Source organism: Dermacentor andersoni, chromosome 4 (genome assembly GCF_023375885.2).
Source record: "Dermacentor andersoni chromosome 4, qqDerAnde1_hic_scaffold, whole genome shotgun sequence".
NCBI classification, from domain to species: Eukaryota; Metazoa; Arthropoda; class Arachnida; order Ixodida; family Ixodidae; genus Dermacentor; species Dermacentor andersoni.
In genome coordinates, this window is record NC_092817.1 from 14,904,037 (window position 1) to 14,926,106 (window position 22,070).

General features: G+C 47.0%; 1 protein-coding gene across 2 annotated transcripts in view; it reads right to left on the reverse strand.

The window, feature by feature from the left end:
- Positions 1-22,070, reverse strand: part of gogo (thrombospondin-1 like protein golden goal) — a 67,946-nt gene that overhangs the window by 22,497 nt on the left and 23,379 nt on the right. For both annotated transcript variants that reach the window (XR_008613584.2, XM_050182557.3), the window contains exons 2-6: positions 17,883-18,187; positions 13,343-13,660; positions 10,305-10,471; positions 5,361-5,602; positions 3,794-3,958 (exon numbers count right to left, since the gene is read on the reverse strand). Coding sequence is in view for 1 of the 2 variants with exons in the window: in XM_050182557.3 (XP_050038514.2) it covers positions 3,794-3,958; positions 5,361-5,602; positions 10,305-10,471; positions 13,343-13,660; positions 17,883-18,187 (1,197 nt within the window). In the remaining variant the exon portion in view is untranslated. The remainder of the gene's footprint in view (positions 1-3,793; positions 3,959-5,360; positions 5,603-10,304; positions 10,472-13,342; positions 13,661-17,882; positions 18,188-22,070) is intronic.

Below are 22,070 nucleotides of genomic sequence, written 5' to 3' on the forward strand. Positions count from 1 at the left end.
ACTGAATCAAATGCTTTTTCGTAATCAATGAAGGCTATATATAAGGGTTGGTTATATTCCGCACATTTCTCTATCACCTGATTGATAGTGTGAATATGGTCTATTGTTGAGTAGCCTTTACGGAATCCTGCCTGGTCCTTTGGTTGACAGAAGTCTAAGGTATTCCTGATTCTATTTGCGATTACCTTAATAAATACTTTGTAGGCAACGGACAGTAAGCTGATCGGTCTATAATTTATCAAGTCTCTGGCGTCCCCTTTCTTATGGATTAGGATTATGTTAGCGTTCTTCCAAGATTCCGGTACGTTCGAGGTCATGAGGCATTGTGTATATAGGGCGGCCAACTTTTCTAGGACAGTGTTCCCACCATCCTTCAACAAACCTGCTGTTACCTGATCCTCCCCAGCTGCCTTCCCCCTTTGCATAGCTCCCAAGGCGTTCTTTACCTCTTCCGGTGTTACTTGTGGGATTTCAAGTTCCTCTAGACTATTCTCTCTCACCTTATCGTCGTGGGTGTTACTGGTACTGTATAAATCTCTATAGAACTCTTCATCCACTTGAACTATCTCATCCATATTAGTAACGATATTGCCGGCTTTGTCTCTTAACGCACACATCTGATTCTTGCCTATTCCTAGTTTCTTCTTTACTGCCTTTAGGCTTCCTCCGTTCCTGAGAGCCTGTTCAATTCTATCCATATTATAGTTCCTTATGTCCGCTGTCTTACGCTTGTTGATTAACTTAGAAAGTTCTGCCAGTTCTATTCTAGCTGTAGGGTTAGAGGCTTTCATACATTGGCGTTTCTTGATCAGGTCTTTCGTCTCCTGCGATAGCTTACTGGTTTCCTGTTTAACGGCGTTACCACCGACTTCTATTGCGCACTCCTTAATGATGCCCATAAGATTGTCGTTCATTGCTTCAACACTATGGTCCTCTTCCTGGGTTAAAGCCGAATACCTGTTCTGTAGCTTGATCCGGAATTCCTCTAGTTTCCCTCTTACCGCTAACTCATTGATTGGTTTCTTATGTACCAGTTTCTTCCGTTCCCTCCTCAAGTCAAGGCTAATTCGAGTTCTTACCATCCTATGGTCACTGCAGCGCACCTTGCCGAGCACGTCTATATCTTGTATGATGCCAGGGTTCGCGCAGAGTATAAAGTCGATTTCATTTCTAGTCTCACCATTCGGGCTCGTCCACGTCCACTTTCGGCTAACCCGCTTGCGGAAAAAGGTATTCATTATCCGCATATTATTCTGTTCTGCAAACTCTACTAATAACTCTCCTCTGCTATTCCTAGAGCCTATGCCATATTCCCCCACTGCCTTGTCTCCGGCCTGCTTCTTGCCTACCCTGGCATTGAAATCGCCCATCAGTATACTGTATTTTGTTTTGACTTTACCCATCGCCGATTCCACGTCTTCATAGAAGCTTTCGACTTCCTGGTCATCATGACTAGATGTAGGGGCGTAGACCTGTACAACCTTCATTTTGTACCTCTTATTAAGTTTCACAACAAGACCTGCCACCCTCTCGTTAATGCTATAGAATTCCTGTATGTTACCAGCTATGTTCTTATTAATCAGGAATCCGACTCCTAGTTCTCGTCTCTCTGCTAAGCCCCGGTAGCACAGGACGTGCCCGCTTTTTAGCACTGTATATGCTTCTTTTGGCCTCCTAACTTCACTGAGAACTATTATATCCCATTTACTGCCCTCTAATTCCTCCAATAGCACTGCTAGCCTCGCCTCACTAGATAACGTTCTAGCGTTAAACGTTGCCAGGTTCATATTCCAATGGCGGCCTGTAAGTAATTAATATTATTGATAATTAAACGAGATTGGGCTCTCACGTGGGGTTGATTATTCTCGTTAATATTTGTTATTCTACTTGTTCACGCGCCTTCGATTATTTTAATGTTTTTTTAATAATTAGCATTGCCATTAACTAATTTATCTAATTTCCTGTTATAGATAATAAACTTACCTAATTATTCTTATTGTTCACATGACCATACTTCTTAGCTGGTTTTGTATTATAACCCTATTTATGTAATCATAGGAGGTCTGCCTGGCAGTTTTTTCTAAACTCTGGGACCTCCTGCTGTAATACTATTACCTCGTAACTCCAACATGAGTCTTGCAATAAACTTGACTTTAAAAAAATTGGGACACCAACGTTCAGCCAGAGCGCACGTATCACCAACTCCTCACTCTGCGTCAGTGATAGTTCCGGTTTCCCATGTTATAATTATTCGCAAAAAAGTGGAAAAATATATATCAAGGAACGGCTCAGCCAAAGAGGCCCAATCTCTCCCATTGTATTTAGTGCATGCTCAGAAGAAATATTCAAGCTGTTAGACTGGGAAGGATTACGAGTAACGATCAACGGCGAATATCTCAACAACCTTCAACTTGCCGATGACATCGTCCTGTTCAGCAAGGCTGGGGATACATTGCAATAATTGATTGAAGACTTTAACCGAAGTAGGATGAAGATTATTATGCAGAAGACAAAGGCAACGTTAAATAGCCTGTCAAACGAACAAGAATTCATGATCGGCAGTCAGGCTCTAGAGTTTGTGCAGGAGTAAGCTTATCTAGGTCATTTACTCACAGGGAACCCTGATCATGAAAAGGAAACTTACAGAAGAATGAAAATGGGTCGGAGTGCATACGGCCGGCGTTACCAAATCATGACCGGAAGCTCAACGCTGTCGTTGAATAGAAACGGGTACAATCATGGCATTCTACCGGTGCTGAGATATGGGGCAGTAACTTGTAGGTTAACAGAGAAGCTTGAGAACAAGTTAAGGATCACTCACACCAACGATGGGACGAATAATGTTAAGCATGGCGTTAAGATACAGGAAGAGAACGGTGTGGACCAGAGAGCAAACGGGGGTAAGCGGTAGTTGACATTAGGAAGAAAAATTGGAGCCGGGCAGGCCACCTAATTCGTAGGACACATAATCGGGAAGCGCTCTCGAGGACGGCAAGGTAGCGTGATGAAATAAGGCAATTTGCAGGCAAAACTTGGTATCTGCTAGCGCAGATCAGGGGTAATTAGAGATCGCTGGGAGATGCCTTCCTCCTGCAGCGAATATAATTATACGCTGATGACGTTTCACAACATAAAAAATTCATCCGGAATTTTAACGCACTGTTCCTTTTGAGACACAGTTCGCGTCGTACTGTAACTGTGAGGCCGCATTCACATATTTACAGAACAGTGTCTGTCTCGCCTCTTGAACGTGGTGCGCAGTAATTTGGCGTGAGAATACAGCCTCAACTCCGTGGCCTGAACTACAGGTGCACTGTGTGCGAACATGTTATCAGATGACCGTGCTTCTTTTTTTCTTTGTCATTTATTCCGAGCTTTGCTTTAATCTCGCTATCATACGACGGCGTAAGTTAAGTGCGCTGCCACACCAGTTGCACCTTTATCTTGCTGTAAGAACATTTTGGCTAAGAAATTGCGTACAAACCACGCAGCTTAGTGGATTCTGCCCCCGATGCCCATATATCGTATAACATCGCTCGAACTTAAAGTGTCTATATTATGCAATGCGCCGAAGCCACGACGAGAACCGCGGCTAAAGTGCATTTCATGTAGCTACCGTTTAAACAAAATACCACCCATTATTACGGAATAGTTACCGCATTACGTCAATTAGCTGACGTGTTTGCGCAGCGCTACGGAAACGCGATACGTGTACGTCGTGGATACCTTGCGTGTGGTTGCTGCACAAATTGTGCGTTTAAAGGATGCGAGCAGTTACAAAAGCAGGTTTTACCTGGACAGGGGTCCAGTGTGCAGGACCTGGTGTCGTAGGCGCTGCCGAAGCAGGTACCATCGAGCCTGCCGCACAGCCTGTAGCGCATCTGGCTTCCACGACCGCATGACCCCGAGCACGGACCCCACTCGGTCCAGTTGCCCCAGGAGGACGACGACGACGAGCCTGGGCAGAGAAGTGCAATTGCGGTCTACCCGGCGGCTACGTGGTGCAGTCATGACTGAATTTACCGGGATCGCAAGCGTGAATTCAATAATAAACCAAGTAGCCCAAGAGCAAGTCAACTTCAGTTACTGTTAAGAACGGCCAGCTGCAGTGCAAGTTTTGCCGGCCAGTTGCGACAGTGGCGGCAAGTTTCCTGGAGCGTCGCCGCAAACCTCTAACCACGGCGTGACTAAGTCGACTGTGTGTGAACAATATGTGCGTCCTCGACTCTCCGTCACTGGAGCCGAGTTTGACGAAGTCGCCATTGTGACTAAACGGGCTCGGCGGACCAACTATTGTTACTGAGCCCGCGGAAACGTCTACTGAGACCCCTCCCCACGCGCCGACCAAGACGCCAGACAATGGGCAGCCGGCGGGCGCGCTGCAGCTCGGGGAATAAATGCCCCTACGGTGCCGGGTCGTCTCCCCTACGGTGCCTCGTCAACTCGCCTACGGTGCCTCACGTCTCTCCTACGGTGGCTCACGTCTCTCCTACGGTGCTTGGACGGCCGTTTCCGTCACCTGGGTATCGAGGGAGGACCGAATGTTTTTAAACCGCTGTTGTGCGGCTGCTCAGGACACTCTCTCAAGCAGTCATGTTAGGCTGATGTACTTTTCTAAGCAGTCATGCTAGACTGATGTAGATACTGTAAATAAACCCATATTCCTCGTTCTCGATGTGAAGCAGTCCTTCCCTTCATCAACGTCCTCAGCGTGGATAAGTTGGACGACGGAATGGGCCAGCTACCTTCTAATTCATGCCCGACTCCAATCTTGACAACGGATCACGAGCGATGGGATTGAGCCCCCAATCATAACATTATCAACTCGTGTACCGTGCGTGGGTGCACGTTAAGGAACTCCAGGTGGTCAAAATGATTTATTTGGAGCCCGTCCCTACAGCACCCCGCACAGCCCACCGTGCCCAGTTCAGGCACGTCAGACTTTTTAACTTAATTTTGACCGAACAGTTGGCAGACACGTGGTTTGGCACAAAAGTTGTCAGACGCTTAATTTTACGTGATTCGAATGTGAAAGCATGAGGACTTGTTTAAGTTATCACCTTAAACTAAAATGCCATCTTAATCCACCTTAATACATTTTAATGCACCTTAATTCATTTTAATACCCCTGAATACAATTTTGAGAATGGGCCAGGGCGTCCGGCCGACGCCTTGGCTGTTCACCCTGGGATTCCGCAGTGTGAGTCGCAGCAGGTCCAGCGCCGTGGACGTGACATCATCACTAGATCACGTGAGTTTTCTTGCCATCCGATGTTAACGACGAAAGCCGAATGTTTCACTTTATGGAGCACATAAGGTTTTCGCCTTAAAATGGAGGATGACCACTGATAGCGTCTCACCGGACTCCAGCGACCAGGGCCGGCACTGTCTGAGCAGCTCGAAGACGGCGCCATTGCGAGCCACGCTGACGTAGGCGAAGCAGAAGTGCGCGTACGCATCGGGGAACAGGTGGCACCCCAGAGTGAGCGCGTGCTTTCCCCGCGGCAGCCTCCGCTCGAACAGGTAGCGCCAGGGGGGAGACGCGTGCACCGGCAGCCGGGCAGGACCCGGAAGACCGTACACGCGTACCTTGTCGCGGTCCCTGCGCCGCGACGGAAACGTCGCGGACAGAAAGACGTCCTTAGGAAAAACCACCTCGGGTGCATTTTACTTGAAGCGTTAAATATGCATAAACACAAGAGAAAGCACGCAGGACAGGTGCTAACAACGGGAAATTCGAATAAGATAGACACAGAATCAATGCGAAAGGCCAACCTGCGTGCGCATAAATCCAGTCCAAAGCATTTGCAAATAAATTAACCGCGAACTAAAAAAAAACAAGAAAAACGTCACAGGCCCGCGCGACGCACGCATCAGTCACTGCGTAAGCTAGAGATCCACAGGAACTCCATTTTCGGAACCACGTACTACAGGGTCTTCGCGTCGTTTTCACGAGAACGATCTGACATGCCCGCCCGGCGTCGACGGCGAGCCGCGGCTTGTCCTGCTCTCCGCACAGCGGTCTGCTGAGCCCGATGTTACGTGGTCGTAGACGCGCACGTAGCTCTACGATTCGCTTCTTCAGCAGCGGTTCATATTTTGGGAGGAGGCGCCACATCGCGTACCGGAGCAAACACACGCAGGTACCAACATTACGTGGCGCGCATGTCACATCCCTTGACTCGCTTCTGCGTAGCCCCGCTCTATAGACCAGCAAATCCTGGCTGCCCGGCGTGCCCGCGACGGGGCCAATGTTCTAGACCTGCCGGTCCCGACGTGGGACTAGCCGGGTGCGCGACGAGGTCGCGTCCTCGCCGGACCTGCAATAGAGTTTCGTCACTCCCTCACTTGACCCGTGGTACGGTACGTTGCTGCTGCTGATGATGATAATAATGACGGTTTATTCGCATCTCCTTCGAAACGCGGTGGTGAAAAATAGTCAGCTAGCCTGCTTGGGATAACCAGGTCCAGCTACATGCAGCATGCAACTGCTATATACAACTGCTACATGTTGGCACACCTGGTGGAATATAACGAAACTGCAATGTCAAGCGTGTACGTGTCGATGCTAGGCCGCCCGCATGTCACATCGCGTGTCAAATGGCACGATGCGATGCTAATGATGATAACGATGATTTAATGGCATTCCCTTTGAAACGGGAGGTTGACAGTCACCTAGCCTGCTTGAATTAATCAGGTATGCCATACATGTTTTTCATTCAATATTTATACATCTCCATAATCTTCTTTTTCTTGCTCAAAACTTGTCCGTCTACCTTGTACCGATACCTATGCAACTGCTACCTGGCTTGCTACCTGGTGCAATAATATGCAACTGCAATGCAAAGGGCGCGCCTATAGACGCTACGCGGCACGCATTTCACATCCCGAGGCAAGTGGCCCAATACGATGCTAATGATGTTGATGATGATTTATCGGCATACACTTTAAAGTGCGCCGACTATGTCGACTATGCATACCGACATTGTGAAACCTGGCGGCAGTCGCTTGAAAAGCGCGTCATTGAAGTGCTCCAGTTCGTTATCTGCATCTGAAAAAGCGCGATAAACCCAACGCTGTGCTGGAAACTCGCGGTATTATCGGTGTTGCGAGAAGGCGACGGAGCTGCACAGTGCGACGGCGGCTAGTATTAGCAATAATTAAGGGTAGGCCAATATTTGAAGTTTCAAATACGAATTGAATGATATTACATGCTAACTATTCGCATTCGAAAATTAACTTTGCTGTGGTTTCGAATACCGGCACTAACCAAATATTTCGCAACAACGGGCTGTTAAAGTAGGGTTATACTGTTCTCCGTCTGTTAAAAAAAGTATCCCAAATTATCAGAAGTGAAACAAAGACAAATGTTTTTTGATGCAATGAAGAAACAAAATGGGCAATGCAAGCTGTGCTTTTGGTTTCATGGCGGTAGCCTATATGAAAAGCTGTAATTTTTGCTTGTAGTCTGTAATATTGACACGTGTACTTGTGTATCTTTTCCCGGTGGCCGCTTTTCACCGTCTAACAAATGTTATCGCTCAGCGCGGGACGCGTCCGCATTTATCGGAAGTTTCTGGAATGTTATCGATGGTTCTTTCTGCTATCTGTTGCCACTGAAGCTTGCGTAATCTGATTGCATGGGCTATGCGAATTGTGTAGAACTTTCTGGAAGACACGCGGGCACCAGCGATTATTCTGTAACTTTCGATGGCTCATGTATAAAAGCCGACGCGCTTGACCCGCTGATCAGATTTCGACAATCGCCGACTGTGTTCGCAGCTATCGTTGTGTTTTAAGTGTAGCCTGTTTTTGTTGGCACAGGTACGCCCAATAAAGTTAGTTTTGTCATTCACAGTATTGCTACTGCGTCCTTTGCCGTCACTACTACGTGACAATATAATGTTTCTTGAAGTCTATAGTCATTTAGCTGTTAAATATATTTACGCCATATGTTGTTTTTCTTGCAACGGGTCATGTTACATGTGTCTAACAAGTCTTTCAGCAGCATCTGACTTCGAGTAAACTACGGAACGATTTCATAGGCATCTAATTCAGGAGTAAATCTTTCATTCATCAATGCCAGTTGGCTAGTAAAGTTGCTTCTTTTCACAATTTTTTTATATTTATTTAATGATCACTTATTCAGTGTTTTTAAAAGCTAGACATGCAAGAGCCAGTCATTCTCGGAAAGCTTGTTTGCGACCAGGCTCTAAAGATATTCAGAGCCTTTTTACAGTTCTTTTATTGGCAATTAGTGCTCTTATGTTAAAAACTGATGCTGATTGTCTGCGATAGTGGGCTGTTGTTTCCAAAAGAAAATAATTTAATTATGGGGTTTTACGTGCCAAACCACTTTCTGATTATGAGGCACGCCGTAGTGGAGGACTCCAGAAATTTCGACCACCTGGGGTTCTTTAACGTGCACCTAAATCTAAGTACACGGGTGTTTTCGCATTCCGCCCCCTCAAAATGCGGCCGCCGTGGCCGGGATCCGATCCCGCGACCTCGTGCTCAGCAGCCTAACACCATAGCCACTGAGCAACCACGGCGGGTACTGTAGGCTGTTCTTTTCTCTAGTCAGTAAAAAGGTCAGTAAAAGTAAAAAAAAAAACTAATTATACCGAAATACATATTCCTGCTATAACTATGTGCGTCCACGTTTGAGTACTTGATATTTATTTCGATGTTCGATACTTACTATTCGTATTCGACTCGTATCCGAAAATTTAGATATTCTCCTTCCCCTAGCAAGCTTCAACGCCACCAGCACGCTCCTTCGGGAAGCTGAAATCGGCAGGACACCAGCAGGACTGCCTTATCAAGCAAGTCGGCAGTCGTATCTTACTCCGAGGTTGCAAGCATCAATTTGAAACATATGCTCATGTCTATCTACTTCTGTAGGCATGTGACTGCAAACCTTTATTTGAGCGCACAAGCACGACGAGATACAAAAATCGATACGCATGTGAGACTGCAGGGCCGTTCTATATCAAGAAAATGACATTTGCGTGTCAGTCCCCTCTTTTCCTTTGTTACGCTTTTTGAGTTGGGAGATGAATTGGTTTGAAAATGCGTTGAACTTGGTGCATGCGTATCCAAGTTGGGCTTTTGTATTTGTTCTTTGTTCTTAACTAGGAGTGTTCGAATAATGAAATTTACGAACTGAATAGGAACCTTTTTTTTTCATTTCTAAACCAAGTTAAATATAAAGCTTGTGTGGCGCCGGCTCGGTAGAGAAATAAAGCCTACATACACTGTGTGACAAACGCACGGGATACCATGCGCAATTGAAGCTGCGGACAACAAAGAAGTTTGAAAATGTGAAACGACCGTTTATTAGTTGCCTTGTGCACCACAACCATGGCAGTAACGGAACGGGAAATAAGCTCGTCACCACGTGCACGCACAATTCGTTGAAGGGAAGAACTGTGATACCACAGCACCACACATTGTTTTAAAAGGTTGCAAACCCCATGAGACTGGCCAGATAATAAATCGATACAGCCAAGTCGTATATATAGGCGGTCTAACAGCGAGTCATTCTTAGTGAATAACAGGAAATTATTGAGAGTAGCTACCTGTTCCATGTGCACTCACTCGGGAAATCATCTTTGCTTGTAACATTTCCATCGTTTTGCGCACATCTGTCGAGTCAAAGAAGAAGAGTAACTGGCGCCCCCTACAGGCGCTAACATGCCCTTAAACACAGCGAATAATAACACTCAGAAATACAGAAGCTGGAAACACTTGTACAACTTGCCCTACTTCACAAGCACAAGAAGTACAGGGAAAAACGAATGAAGCACAAAAGAAATACTTTATTTTGGAGAATTACCCCGCATGTATAGGTTGGTTAAGGGTAACGTACAAAATATAGAAGTCGTTAGCTTGCGCTTCATTCGTGCTATAGTGTGTTCTTCCTGCTTGTTAGTATAAGTATAGCGCATATGAAACAAGTCCCTTTGTTGAGTCTGAGGACGAATACGCACTCTTATCAAATACTTGAATGTCTAAATTGATATAATGTGATCATGTCAGTATATACAGTTTGCCGTTCTTACTTGCACTTAACGAATTTCGTGCAAAGTCACTAAACGGTTACGCTATGGAATTGTTTGTGCTTTTGTTAAGTATTTAAATAGGGAAGCGTGCGTTGCAGCCGAGTTAAACTTTTCTCTCTAATTGAAATCGTTTCTATTTTCCGGCCTCCGAGGCGCCTACACCGGCCTTTCGTGTACACGCGAGTTTCAACAAAACATTGTTGCCAGAGAACAATGAAAAAAAAAAATAGAAAGGCGTACTTGCTGCAGGTAGTCGGGTACCGGTAGAGGACATTGATGCCGTCGTGGCAGCTAGAGATGGCCGCTTGCGCCACGTTGAGCATGTAGCGAGAGCTCCACACAACCCGCACGGGCACGCTCTCAGACACCAGCGGCAGCTTCGGGTCGTCGGCGCACGATAAGCGCACCTGCAACCGCCAGAGCATCTCTTTAGACCTTATTTCGATTCGGAATGTCACGAAATGAACATTAGGGGGATGGGGTGTCACAGTGAGAAAGCAAAACCTAAGCGACCGCAACGACTGTGCGAGCACGGTCGGCGGTCGTTCAGCTGAATCCACGAAAATACACGCAGGGACGAGCAGTTAACTGACCATCCTGACGACTATGAGCGATCACTTGCGGACAGTGCCTTTCACAAGTGGCTGTTGTAATGTCTGCATTAAACTGGCTTCCATCCTTGCATATAATTAATTCCCCCATTATGCCGCGTGGCAACACAGGTGAGTAAAAAGACTGGTAGCCTCAACTGTAGTTGACATCTATACGTAATGCTAAGCATTGCACAAATCGTTGCAGCACTAGACGCCGATGTGTGTCCTGCTGGTGGGTACCTAGCGGCGCGAGACGCGCTTTGCCGTTTTGCTATCCTGTTGTGCTTTAAGCTGCCGAGAGGAAACTGCACCAGCTAAACCAGCGCGACGCTCGTTTGCGATCCCCTCGCGGCCATCACCTGGCGGGACGGATGACCACGGCGGCGGTGTCGTTAATCAGTGCTCTGTTTTTGGCGGACGAGGGAAGCGTCGTTGTACGTGCGCTCACACTCAACGCGCTTGGCTGGTACTCCTCCGTCGTGACTATCGCGGCCGCCAACCGAAGCCTCAGCTAGCGACACTCGTTCGCGTCTCTTGCCCCCGGTAATACGATAGCGGCCAAAAGGGTGCGTTGAAAGAGGAGACGCTCGCAGAACATGTCGCATGTGCTCTATGAGATGATGATAGTGATGTAAAGAAAGGAAAGACGCTTGATTCTGCAACCCTATATGAGCTCACACTCAACGCGCTTAGCTGGTTCTCTGTCGTCCCTATCGCTCGCTGCCGCCAACCGAAGCCTCAGCTACTTCCCATCCTTGACTGCAGATGGCAGTAGTTGTCTGATTCTTGACTGATGAAAACGGCAAGATACCGAAAGATATCACAATGACTGTCGTGACTCGGAGAATAATGCTTCACATTAAAGGTTCGTCCGCTTTTCACACATGCGTTATCGCACATTCTGGGGCAGCCAGTCGGTGGGGCTCGTATAGATTCGGGAATGCACTGCATTATTCGCGTCGTGTGTGCATAGAATGGCCTCTCTCGCTGGTCGAATTGGCAACGTTTACGAAGTTTCTGATACAGGAAGCGCGTCCTACGCACTAGCAAATAAATAAATAAATAAATAAATAAATAAATAAATAAATAAATAAATAAATAAACAGAGTCATATTAGTGACAATTCTGGCAGATGGATCTCTAGAAAAAAAGAAAAATAAAGCCCACGTGGCAGTTGTTGAATATGTCTGGAAGCCGACTTGGGGGAAGCGGGAAGGATAGGGGAGAAAGTACATTTATGTTACTGGGGTGGGGCGTGGCGTTGATTTAAAAAGGGCCTGAAACACTTCTCTAACTAAATAAAGAAATGGCCTCCCTGTCAAACAACGTCGTCTCACGAATCTCATGCCGCAAATTTTTTTCGAGTCATATGAATAAGTGGAGTTGTCGCACCGATAACCGGTATCCTCTTTTCGTCTCCACTAGCGCGCTGGAAGCTACACAGGCTGCACGGCGGAGAAATCAAGGGGAAATACCTCGGCCAACAGTAGGGTGCCTCGGTGTCCTCTGACGGGGGAGGAGGACATCGAGGCACCATAGCCAGATGTAAAGGGACTTTAGCCAGATGTTTCCTGTCGCGGCACCTCGTGGCGGCCGCGGTAAACTACACGCTATACGCAGCACGCCGCTGCCATGTCGGAAGGCCACGCGCCGCTAAGCAGCTACGCGTAGTGTAAAAAAAATAATTGTTGTTTTTCTGTCCTTTAAATAACGGGCATATATACTTTTCATTTATATAACTCATAATTATCAAGTATGTATTGCTGAGAATGAACTCGTGATCACAAATCAATTCTTACAATGTACTTAACAAAATCAACCAATAGCTTTGGTGGGCCAGCTGCTTTCGATGACGCTGCATGACGGCATTGTGGAAGCGAAAGAAAGCGATTTTTCGATGTTTCCGAGCAGAGAGTGTAAGTTCCCGGCTGCATGCAGTGCAGTAATATTTGGCTCACATGTTAATAGTTTTTAGCGCAAAGAAACGCAGGACATGAGAGAAGGCACACCGGACGCGTCGTGCGTTTCTTTGCGCTAAAAACTTTTAACATGCAATACCAACGAGCCCACCAGTTTGTTTTGTTGAACTTGGCTGACATGTTCACAGCAGCCTCCACGACAGATCGGCAACGCTTTCTTGCTGTGTTCAAATAGTGCTTCAGGGTTCCTTTAACTCACATGCTTGTGCATACGCCTCGATGTAGCTTATATTTTACCACGTGTTTGCAGTTGGTATTCGACAAAAGAGGGATTGGGCCCATTATATCGGGCAACGATATGGCACGTAACCCTTCTTGATTTTTTAACTGTCTGTGGTCTGTTGAATGTTTAGAGATGTGCTTCAGCGACGTTGCAAGAGACGTTCAGGCACCATTCTGGGGCTGGCACACTAGGCACGTGCCCTACCTACCCCCAGTATGTATGTATTGCTGAGAATGAACTCGTGATCACAAATCAATTCTTACAATGTACTTAACAACATCAACCAATAGCTTTGGTGGGCCAGCTGCTTTCGATGACGCTGCATGACGGCATTGCGGAACTGCCGAGCCCGCCTCCTTTCCCTCAACACCACCACTCATATTCCCGTGTCCGGGGAAATAGTGCCCCCCTTCCTCCCCCAAAAAAGGAAAAAAGAAATTTCAGGCGACGCCGCTGCCCACACCACAAAGCATCTTCCCGCACCTGGTAGTAGCCAGCCCTGTCGAAGGCCTCGCAGTCAAGCGTGACGTCGTGGCTTCGCAGCTCGGCCCAGCTGGCCAGAGGCTTCTGGTCGACCAGGGACTCCTGGAACCAGGATTCGGGCTCACGGTGCGCGCCCCGGTACACCAGCGACACCACGAAGCCGTAGTCGTCCTGGTGCAGGGGAGCGCAGCGCAGACCCGGCAGCTCGAATGTCACCACCACGTCCGAGCCGTACGTCTCCAGCACGAGGGGCACGTGCGTCACCACTTCCGGCCAGCGAACCAGGGTGTCGCGCGTCGAGCGTGCCAGCACGGTCTCCTGCGACCAGGTCGCAAGGGGCTCACGTGACCGTTCTCGGAAAGCTATACAGCAACGGTGTTAGCCGGTGGCATCAGATTGAAGCTTAGAGAGCCGGGCTTCTATGTCAGTTCCGACTTAATTAGTTCCGTCAGCTGAAAATGCGCATACTAGGCAGACGTACAGCCCTCACCGATACATGGACCTGCAATGTGCATAATGATTAGCGATAGATGAACAATCTGCGCAGCATGGTCTAAGTTGCTTTTGCGCCATTCATCCCGATTTAACTAAATAGGGAACAATCGTGGTAAGGCAGATGCAGATTGCTTAGTAAAGATAGGACAGACACAACGTGGCATTCAGACAACTATAAGACTGAGTGCGCTCTTTTTGTAAATATAGTCGTACCGCAACCTTACGCGACAAATTTCTGACAAAATAAGGTGCAAATTATACGTTAGCAGACGAAATTCAAAGAAAGCCAACAACAAACACATGTAAGCACGTCGCGGTTTTACATTAGTGACGAAAGCAAGGAATCCCGAACTGCCCGTGTCAGCTTCTTTTGTGCAAAGCTGTTCCGGACACTTTTTATATCAGCCAGGAGGGCACCAAAAACCTAAATTTCCGTGCGGTGAAAGACGCACCCTTGCGCTTACTACATCTTGTTCTTTAAATGTGTTGTCACAATGAAACCTACGAACCTTGTAGATCATATCTTACGAAAACATACGTATATGCAGCAATACTGTTAATCGCGGAGATTCTGTCTCTGGAGCTGCTTCTTTTTTTATTTCTCTGCTGCAATTTCTTTATCTCTCTTATTATACGCTGCTTCGAATACCAAATGTGACAAGGAGATGTTCGATCCCCGTGGCCTCGCTTAGCGATCCTTCATTTGCCCCCATGGTAGCTGCCTCATCGCGACTGAAGCCTCAGCATATGCTCAGCCTCCTCGGCGCCGCGCAGCCAGGGAGTCAACCTCTCATTTTCTCACCATACGTTCCCTCGCTCATCCTCCTAACTCTAAACACGGCTGAGACTCTTCCTCCCCGAGGGGGCTGTTCCTTTTGTCTGACGCCAGAATGAAATGGCCTAACGAGGCAGTGCAGCCAACGAGGGTCGTCAGCCACACGCGCTGATGCCACGGCCAGAGTCTCGGGAGGCGGGTCCCTTTCTTTCTCTCTCTCTCTCTGATGAATGACCAGCGCACGCGGGTGCGTGTCCATTCCATGGTTCGGGGTCCTCTTTACGAGTCCCCGTTGGATTGGTCGCCGGTGGCCCGCACCTCTTATCAACGTCAGCGCCAAGAGCGGTGTCCGCTGCTTCCTAGAAGCACGGCATACACGAGCGCAGCGCATATACCTTTACCGCAGCACCGCGCACGATCGATGAGCAGAGGGCAGCGGTGTTAACACATTAAGCCGGCTCTCGTGCGGGGTTCGAGTTTCCGTTATTGCTCTTCCTTCCGGACGTGGTATCACCTTGGCCACGCGCTCATCGCGAGCGAACTTTTTGTTGTTGCTGTTGCATGCACGCGCGTGCCCCTTCTGTATACTCCTACGTACGAGTTCTTACGAGCCGACCTGTAGTGAATTGGCTGCGGATCCGCACAAATTAATCTCGGATTGCGCCGGCCCTGGAGCGGTTCGCACGGCCATCGCGTTGAAGGCATCTCAATTAAGTACCCCTCATCGCGAGATGTAAGCATGATTCGCCCTATATGTCACGCAACTTATTGAACGCTTCGCAATATTGATTTTCGGGCTATCTTAAATCCGACATGTGGCGACGCGGTTCGCACGAAAATGCGGCGCACGTATTGCAGGACGAGAAAAGTGCGCACGCGCACACTCTCGCTGTCCTACTTTTTTTATTTTTTCGTCTTGTATTTATCACGCTCTCTCAATATATATATATATATATATATATATATATATATATATATATATATATATATATATATATATATATATATATATAGTAGTGCCTCGAAAGTGCCTCGTAGCTGGACAGAACCAAGGTAATGTTATTTGCCATCGTTTGTTGATACTCAGATTATATTTTGCATTCCGCCTACCTACAACATTAGTCCTAGTTAATTAATCAAGTTCTCAAATATTATATTTAGATTAGATGGGTCAATGAGAAAATTGCAGAGCAACATGAAAAACTCTCGAAACAGCTTTCTGTTGCTCAATACATGCTACATAAAAGTCTTTTTCCGAGTGCGAAAGAAGCCCGCGAATACACGCAAAGTGCCTCAAGCGGGCAGTCGTGCGGCAATTTTGCGTGTAATCGCGGGCTGCTTTCACGCTCGGAAAAAACACTTTTATGTAGCTTGTATTGAGCAAAAGAAAGCTGTTTCGAGAGTTTTTCATGTTGCTCTGCAATTTTCTCATTGACACTTTTAATCTGATTATAATATTTGAGAAGTTGATTAATCAACTAAGACTAATCATATCATTAGGTGGAATGCAAAATACCGTTTGAGTACATCCAAGTGACGGCAAGCAACATTACCTTGGTTCTGTCCAGCTACGTGGCATTTTCTTATTTTCATATCTTGGTGCTTGATAGTTGGAACATGTTGCACAAAACTGACGTTGCAATGATAAGCCCTTGCTCTTTTAAGGCCCTCGAAAGAACGGTTTGAATCTCATGCGATGCCGAATAAACTTCGAGAGGATAATTTAAACATACCGCAGCATAGTAACTGTAGGCCGAAGGGTTAGGTACTACAGCTTCGGCCACGTATAGGATGTTTACATTGAGCCCGTTCGTGTTACACAGGTTCTCATGTGACGATGGCGAACACAGAGATACGATCCACAGCCAACAGCACCACTTACAGGAGGAACGAGCAAGGAGAACACAGGTCATGTGCTGGCTAGCAACTGAGTTTACTAGATGAGCCACAGTATGTAGTGTTACGAATTTTCCCGATTTGTAATCCTAATAACAGAGGAACGAAACATAAGTTTATGCTTGCTATAGTTGAAATAAAAAAAAAAGTTCTATTTAATGTTAACGTTACCGTTTAGTGTTAACGTTACCAAAACAAGCACACGTATACGAGTGCACACGCACACTTAGAGAAAGAAGCGCATGGACGCGCATTGAGCACGCATCACCCCACCGCGGCCAGACTGATAGTTTTCAGTTTCGCTGCGATACGGAAAGCGATAGTAAAACACTGACCTGCTCGATACTAGAGCACTTGATATTTGTCGAGGGAATAAGCAAAAGAACTGACCTCGGGCAAAGTAAATAGCCCACGTTTGAGCGGGCAGTTTACGCAAAGGGGCGCAGGGACGGGTTTCTAGGAGTGCTTGGGTGGTGTGGGTGGTGGAGTCAGATAAAATTGTTGCTGAGAAATCCAGCAGGCATTGCATCAGCAGGTATCACCTGGCAATTTTTAAACTGTACAAATGCTATATAGTGTATAATTATCGGTATCTCATTAATCTCTTTGGTAACAATGCGTGATTAAAGAGTGCAATAAGGCACAGAGACGCGGCGTTACTCGCACTTACGCAGTCAAGAGAGAGAGAGAGAGAGAGAGAGAGAGAGATGAAAGGAAGGAAAGACAGTGAGGTTAACAAGAAGAAAACCCCGGTTTGCTACCCTACACTAGAGCGTGGGGGACGGTGATACAGAACGATCAGAAGAAAAGAGTGAGACAGAGAGAAACATAGAACATTCACAAAACCACTGCTGTTCACAATACAGGATAACAGTTAACACTAGTGTCAATGCTACAGTCGATCATGCATGCTTGTTTTCCGTAAAAACTGCAACGATACATTCGTAGCTCTCTGCTGCGACGGCTTGAGGTCGGTATTCTAAAATGATTTGGTCTGACAATGACCTGTTGTCGAGCCAGCTAGCGCGGTCGCGAGTGCTCCTTTCTGTGCACTGTATCGAGGAGAATCGCATAAAAATGTGTTCAAGTGTCTCTTGATACCACTGTCCTCGCAGGTAGCGTTGTCAGCCATTCCAATACGGAAGGCAAAAGATTTTGCAAAGGCTACCCCTAATTACAGCCGACAAGCAGGGTATAACCTCGCGTCTAGCTGCTCAGACACAGCTAGAATACACGGCGTGCTGGCACTAGACATCACGTTCTCCATGACGCACAGGCGAAGTTTGCGAAACACGCGACCCTGCAGCGCCTGCACTCTTCGCGCCACCCTCACACAATCCAGACAAACGTCGTGCTCTCGGGGCGCTGCCTCACCCCGTCGGCGGCGACGAGCGCGAAGGTGTATCTGCCGGCGCGGTGCACGAGCCCGCAGGCGAACACCGCGCGGCCCGTGGAACCCCGGCGGGGCAAGTCGGTCTTGGCCAGCACCGTGCCGTCCCGCGCATCGGCCACGTGCGCCGTGAGGCCGCCCGCGGGGCCGCTGCCGGCGGCGCCGCGCACCTCGGGCAGCCCGTACTCGACGCTCAGGTCGCCCGACAGAGACGCGTACTGCTCGGGTCCCCGCACCCAGTAGCTGTAGCCGCCTTCCTCGGGCGGCTGGCTGAGTGCCGCCTTGCTCGCTGCGTAGATGAACAGGAAAACAGTAATTCAACTCTCTGACGTCGGCTACACACACATAGCTTGGACATACTCCTCTATTCGGAATGACCGATAACGCTCTTAATTGCACCGCGCTCTGGGAGCATGTTAAGGAACCAAAGGGAGTGAAAGTTAATCCGGAGCTCGCCTATATGGCTTGCCTCATAATTGAATCGCGGTTTCGATGTGTAAAATTTATTTTCATTTAATTTTAATGCCCGATAGTACCGTATGTGAAGTATACGTGGGTGCAAATGCCTTTGTCGGAGATCACTAACGCTTGAGCACACAATTACTTGAGTGCAACTCGAAAGGGCACAACTTTCCTGAAAATGAAGTTAACTTGAAGGATACTGCGGGCATAGTAGTAGCCGCTTTTCCGTGTAAATAGTGGAACAACAAGGTCGACAAGCTTCCGTATAGTTTGAGCGCTATAGGAAATTGAGGGCTGTTGTGCCTCTAAATTAAATTTAGCATCGCAGTGAATGCTGGTCGCACATTTAAGCAGCTGGAACGAAATGACACGATCACATTCGATTCTGCTTGTTGTACAGAGGCCACAATGCGCGGCCAAGGACGAAATAACGCAGGAAGTCAGTGAAACTTTCAAAAAGGAGTACGATCTCATATAAAGACACGAACTACACGCAATACGGCAGCAGTAAAACTGTTGATAAAATGGTACAACGCAAAAAGCAACAGCAGGCATTAACGTAGCCAGAGGCTCGTGATTGAAACTGCAGAGGAGGACCTCGGAGAGGCTGGGATCAAAGTGACCGCGCTTCGATACACCGCTACGCACCTGCGCCACGAGCAGCAAAGGAGAGGCAATCAATAACTGGTGACGTAATTGCGCACTCAGATTTCGACATCGTGGTGCTCGGAAGCGGATGCCGCAGAGGCCAGCCACGTGCCGACTAAACGTTGGCGAGCGGGCGTTTTCGAGCATTGGGTGCGGCGCCCAAGAGTGCACGCCTGCCCGAACTGCAAGACTGCCGAATTATACAGCCCCCCCCCCCCCCCCCCCCCGACACTTCTTTGCAGGTGTTGCCGCACGTGCTGTTCGTGCGGCAAAAGTGGCCCTATCGCAAAAGATGACGCCTAAAACATAACATATAGAGCCATTATACAGCCACCCACACTTCTGTCTAGAGCGCTCGAACACGTGGCTGCAAAGCAAAAAAAAAAGCAAAAAAAAAAAGAAGTAGGGAGAGGCAGAAGGGATAAGGGAATGACAGAAAGGTTAAGCAGGCTGCATGAGCTCGGTTGGCTACCCTGCATGCACCGGGCAATGGGGCTGAAAGAAGAGAAGGAGAGCTGTTCGTATACAAGGATCGCGGCTCTGCACATTCAGTACTATAGAGCAATGAAAGAGTACTAAATACCGCAGCTAAAATTTAATTCTGGAGTTTTACGTACCAAAACCACGATCGCTTTGTGAGGTATGCCGTATATGGTTTCTTTTTTAACGTACGAAGAAATCTATGTACGCAAGCGCTCCTTCTTTTCTTTTTCCGCCCCCATCTTTTTTTTTTTTTTTTTTTATTGAAGTGAACGTTAGGAGAGGTTGGCGCCTTTATGTGGTGGCACCGGCTACTCCTTGTCACTTGGCAGACGAAACAAATTTGCGCAAAAAGGGAGATAGCGACACTAAATATAACACTCAGTAGAACACCGGATCAGTAAAAAATATACAGTCCAACAGTACATGAGTCGCAAAGTTCTGTGCATGAGTTCAGTCCACGTACGCATATATGAAGTCCGATGTTTTGAACAGCCAAAACACACAACAACACTTGTAATACACTTCAAGTACAGGACAGAATTATACGTATTGCGTAAAAGTTGCGATCACCACATAAACCAACTATGCACCACGAACAACGTTTATGTAACTCATTTAACGTATTCGGATCATCCAATGCTTAATATTTTCCCAAAATGTTGGTCTCCTCTAAAAACTTTTTCAGAGCAAGAAGCGCTCTTTTTTGAAGGCCCGCAGTTGGCCATGGGCCAAGTATCTTTTTCAGAGTGAATGGTCTTCTGTCTAATATAAACAAATTAGCTTGCAGTACCGCTCTTTGTGTATCGTATTTCGAGCACTCGAGAAGAAGATGATGCACATCTTCGTCTGGATGTCCACAAGAACACTGCGGACTAGAGACACGTTTTATTCTGTACAAGAAGTGTCTCGTAAATGCAGTACCAAGACGCAGCCGGTGTACTAAAGTTTCAAATTTTCTGTTGTCTCTTAGAGTTTCCGGCATTGTTAAGTTTATATATGGGTCTATTGAGTACAACTCCGAGTTCTTAGTTTGCTGGTCAAACCAGGTAGTTTTGCTGAGACGACAAGAAATCTGTCTCAGGATCAGACGGACTTCACTACGCAATAGGGGAAGATTGGTTGTCTCTGCGTTATTGTGCGCTCGATTCGCAGCTGCGTCCGCTGCAGTATTACCAGGAATATTGCAGTGCCCAGGAATCCACTGAAATGCAATTACGTGGTTCATTGCGCTTGCTTTTGTAAGTTCTTTGAGCGTCTCATACAATATCGAAGTGTTCAAAGAATTTTTCTTATTGCTCTGTAGTAATGTGAGAGCGGCTTGCGAATCGCTAAAGATAACCCATTTTTGCGAATGTTTTTCTAAAGTTATGAAACGCAAAGCACACAGGATTGCAAATAGTTCTGCCATGGTGGAAGATGTCTCCCGGGATAATTTAAATGTTTGCTCTAGCGCTAAGTGTGGAATGACGAATGCTGAAGTCGAGGAATTTTTATGACACGAACCATCTGTATAAACGTGGATGTACTGGGGATATAATGAGTAAATTTGGTAGAGTGCCAGTTGCTGTGCGGCTACTATGAACATGTCTCTCTTAGATATAATCCCGTCAACCGATAACTCTATTTTAGGGTATGTTAACATCCAGGGAGGGTAACTAACATCCACTTTGCATAATTCAAATCTTGGTAATAATGTTTTATGTTCTCGAACAACATCGTGAATTTTGCTTTTGTTTCTTTCGGTGAGCGCGAGGTTTAATGGATGCTTCTCGTGTTGGGTTAAGATGCGATAAATATGTCGGCATGTTTCAACCGTTCGTATGACTGGAAATGGGGGGTGACGAGCTTCAGCAATTACTAAAGAACTCGAGGTAGCCTGCGGAACCCCAAGACACACTCGCAGCCCCCTTGCTAGTAAACGTTGAAGACGTTCCTCAGAAGTTTGCGATAAACCATGGAGAATAGGTGTCGAGTAAGCAATTTTTTGTTTTATGAGTGCGTTATGAACTTGTAGTAGCGAAGAGACTGATCCCCCCCACGTTGTGCCTGCGAGTCTCCGAAGTACGTTTATTACTGCATTGGTCTGTTTTTCAATTGCGCGGATGTGTGAAGCCCATGTAAGTTGGCGGTCAAGAATAACTCCAAGAAATTTATGCTCTTTCACAAACATCAAAGCTTGCCCGTTAAGCCTAAGTTGGAAATTAATCAACTGTCGTCTAGTGAAAGGAAGTACGGCTGTCTTTGCGTATGAAAGACTCATGCCTCTTTCTTTTAAAAAGGTGTCGATGCTATCAAGGCCCTCTTGCAGCGTTGTTTGAATGTCTTGTATATTAGAACCAGAGGCCCATATGCAGATGTCATCTGCGTACAGAGAATACCGTAGACCAGACGGGAGCTCTTGTGGTAAGGCTGCCATGACACAATTGAATAAAAACGGACTAAGAACACTGCCCTGCGGAACGCCCTGCGTGATGCTGTGATAATTACTTTCTCCTTCTATTGTTTCCATAAATATTTTTCTGTCTTTCAAGAAGTTTGACACCCATCGCAGCGTTCGACCGTGTAGGCCAAGCTCTAAC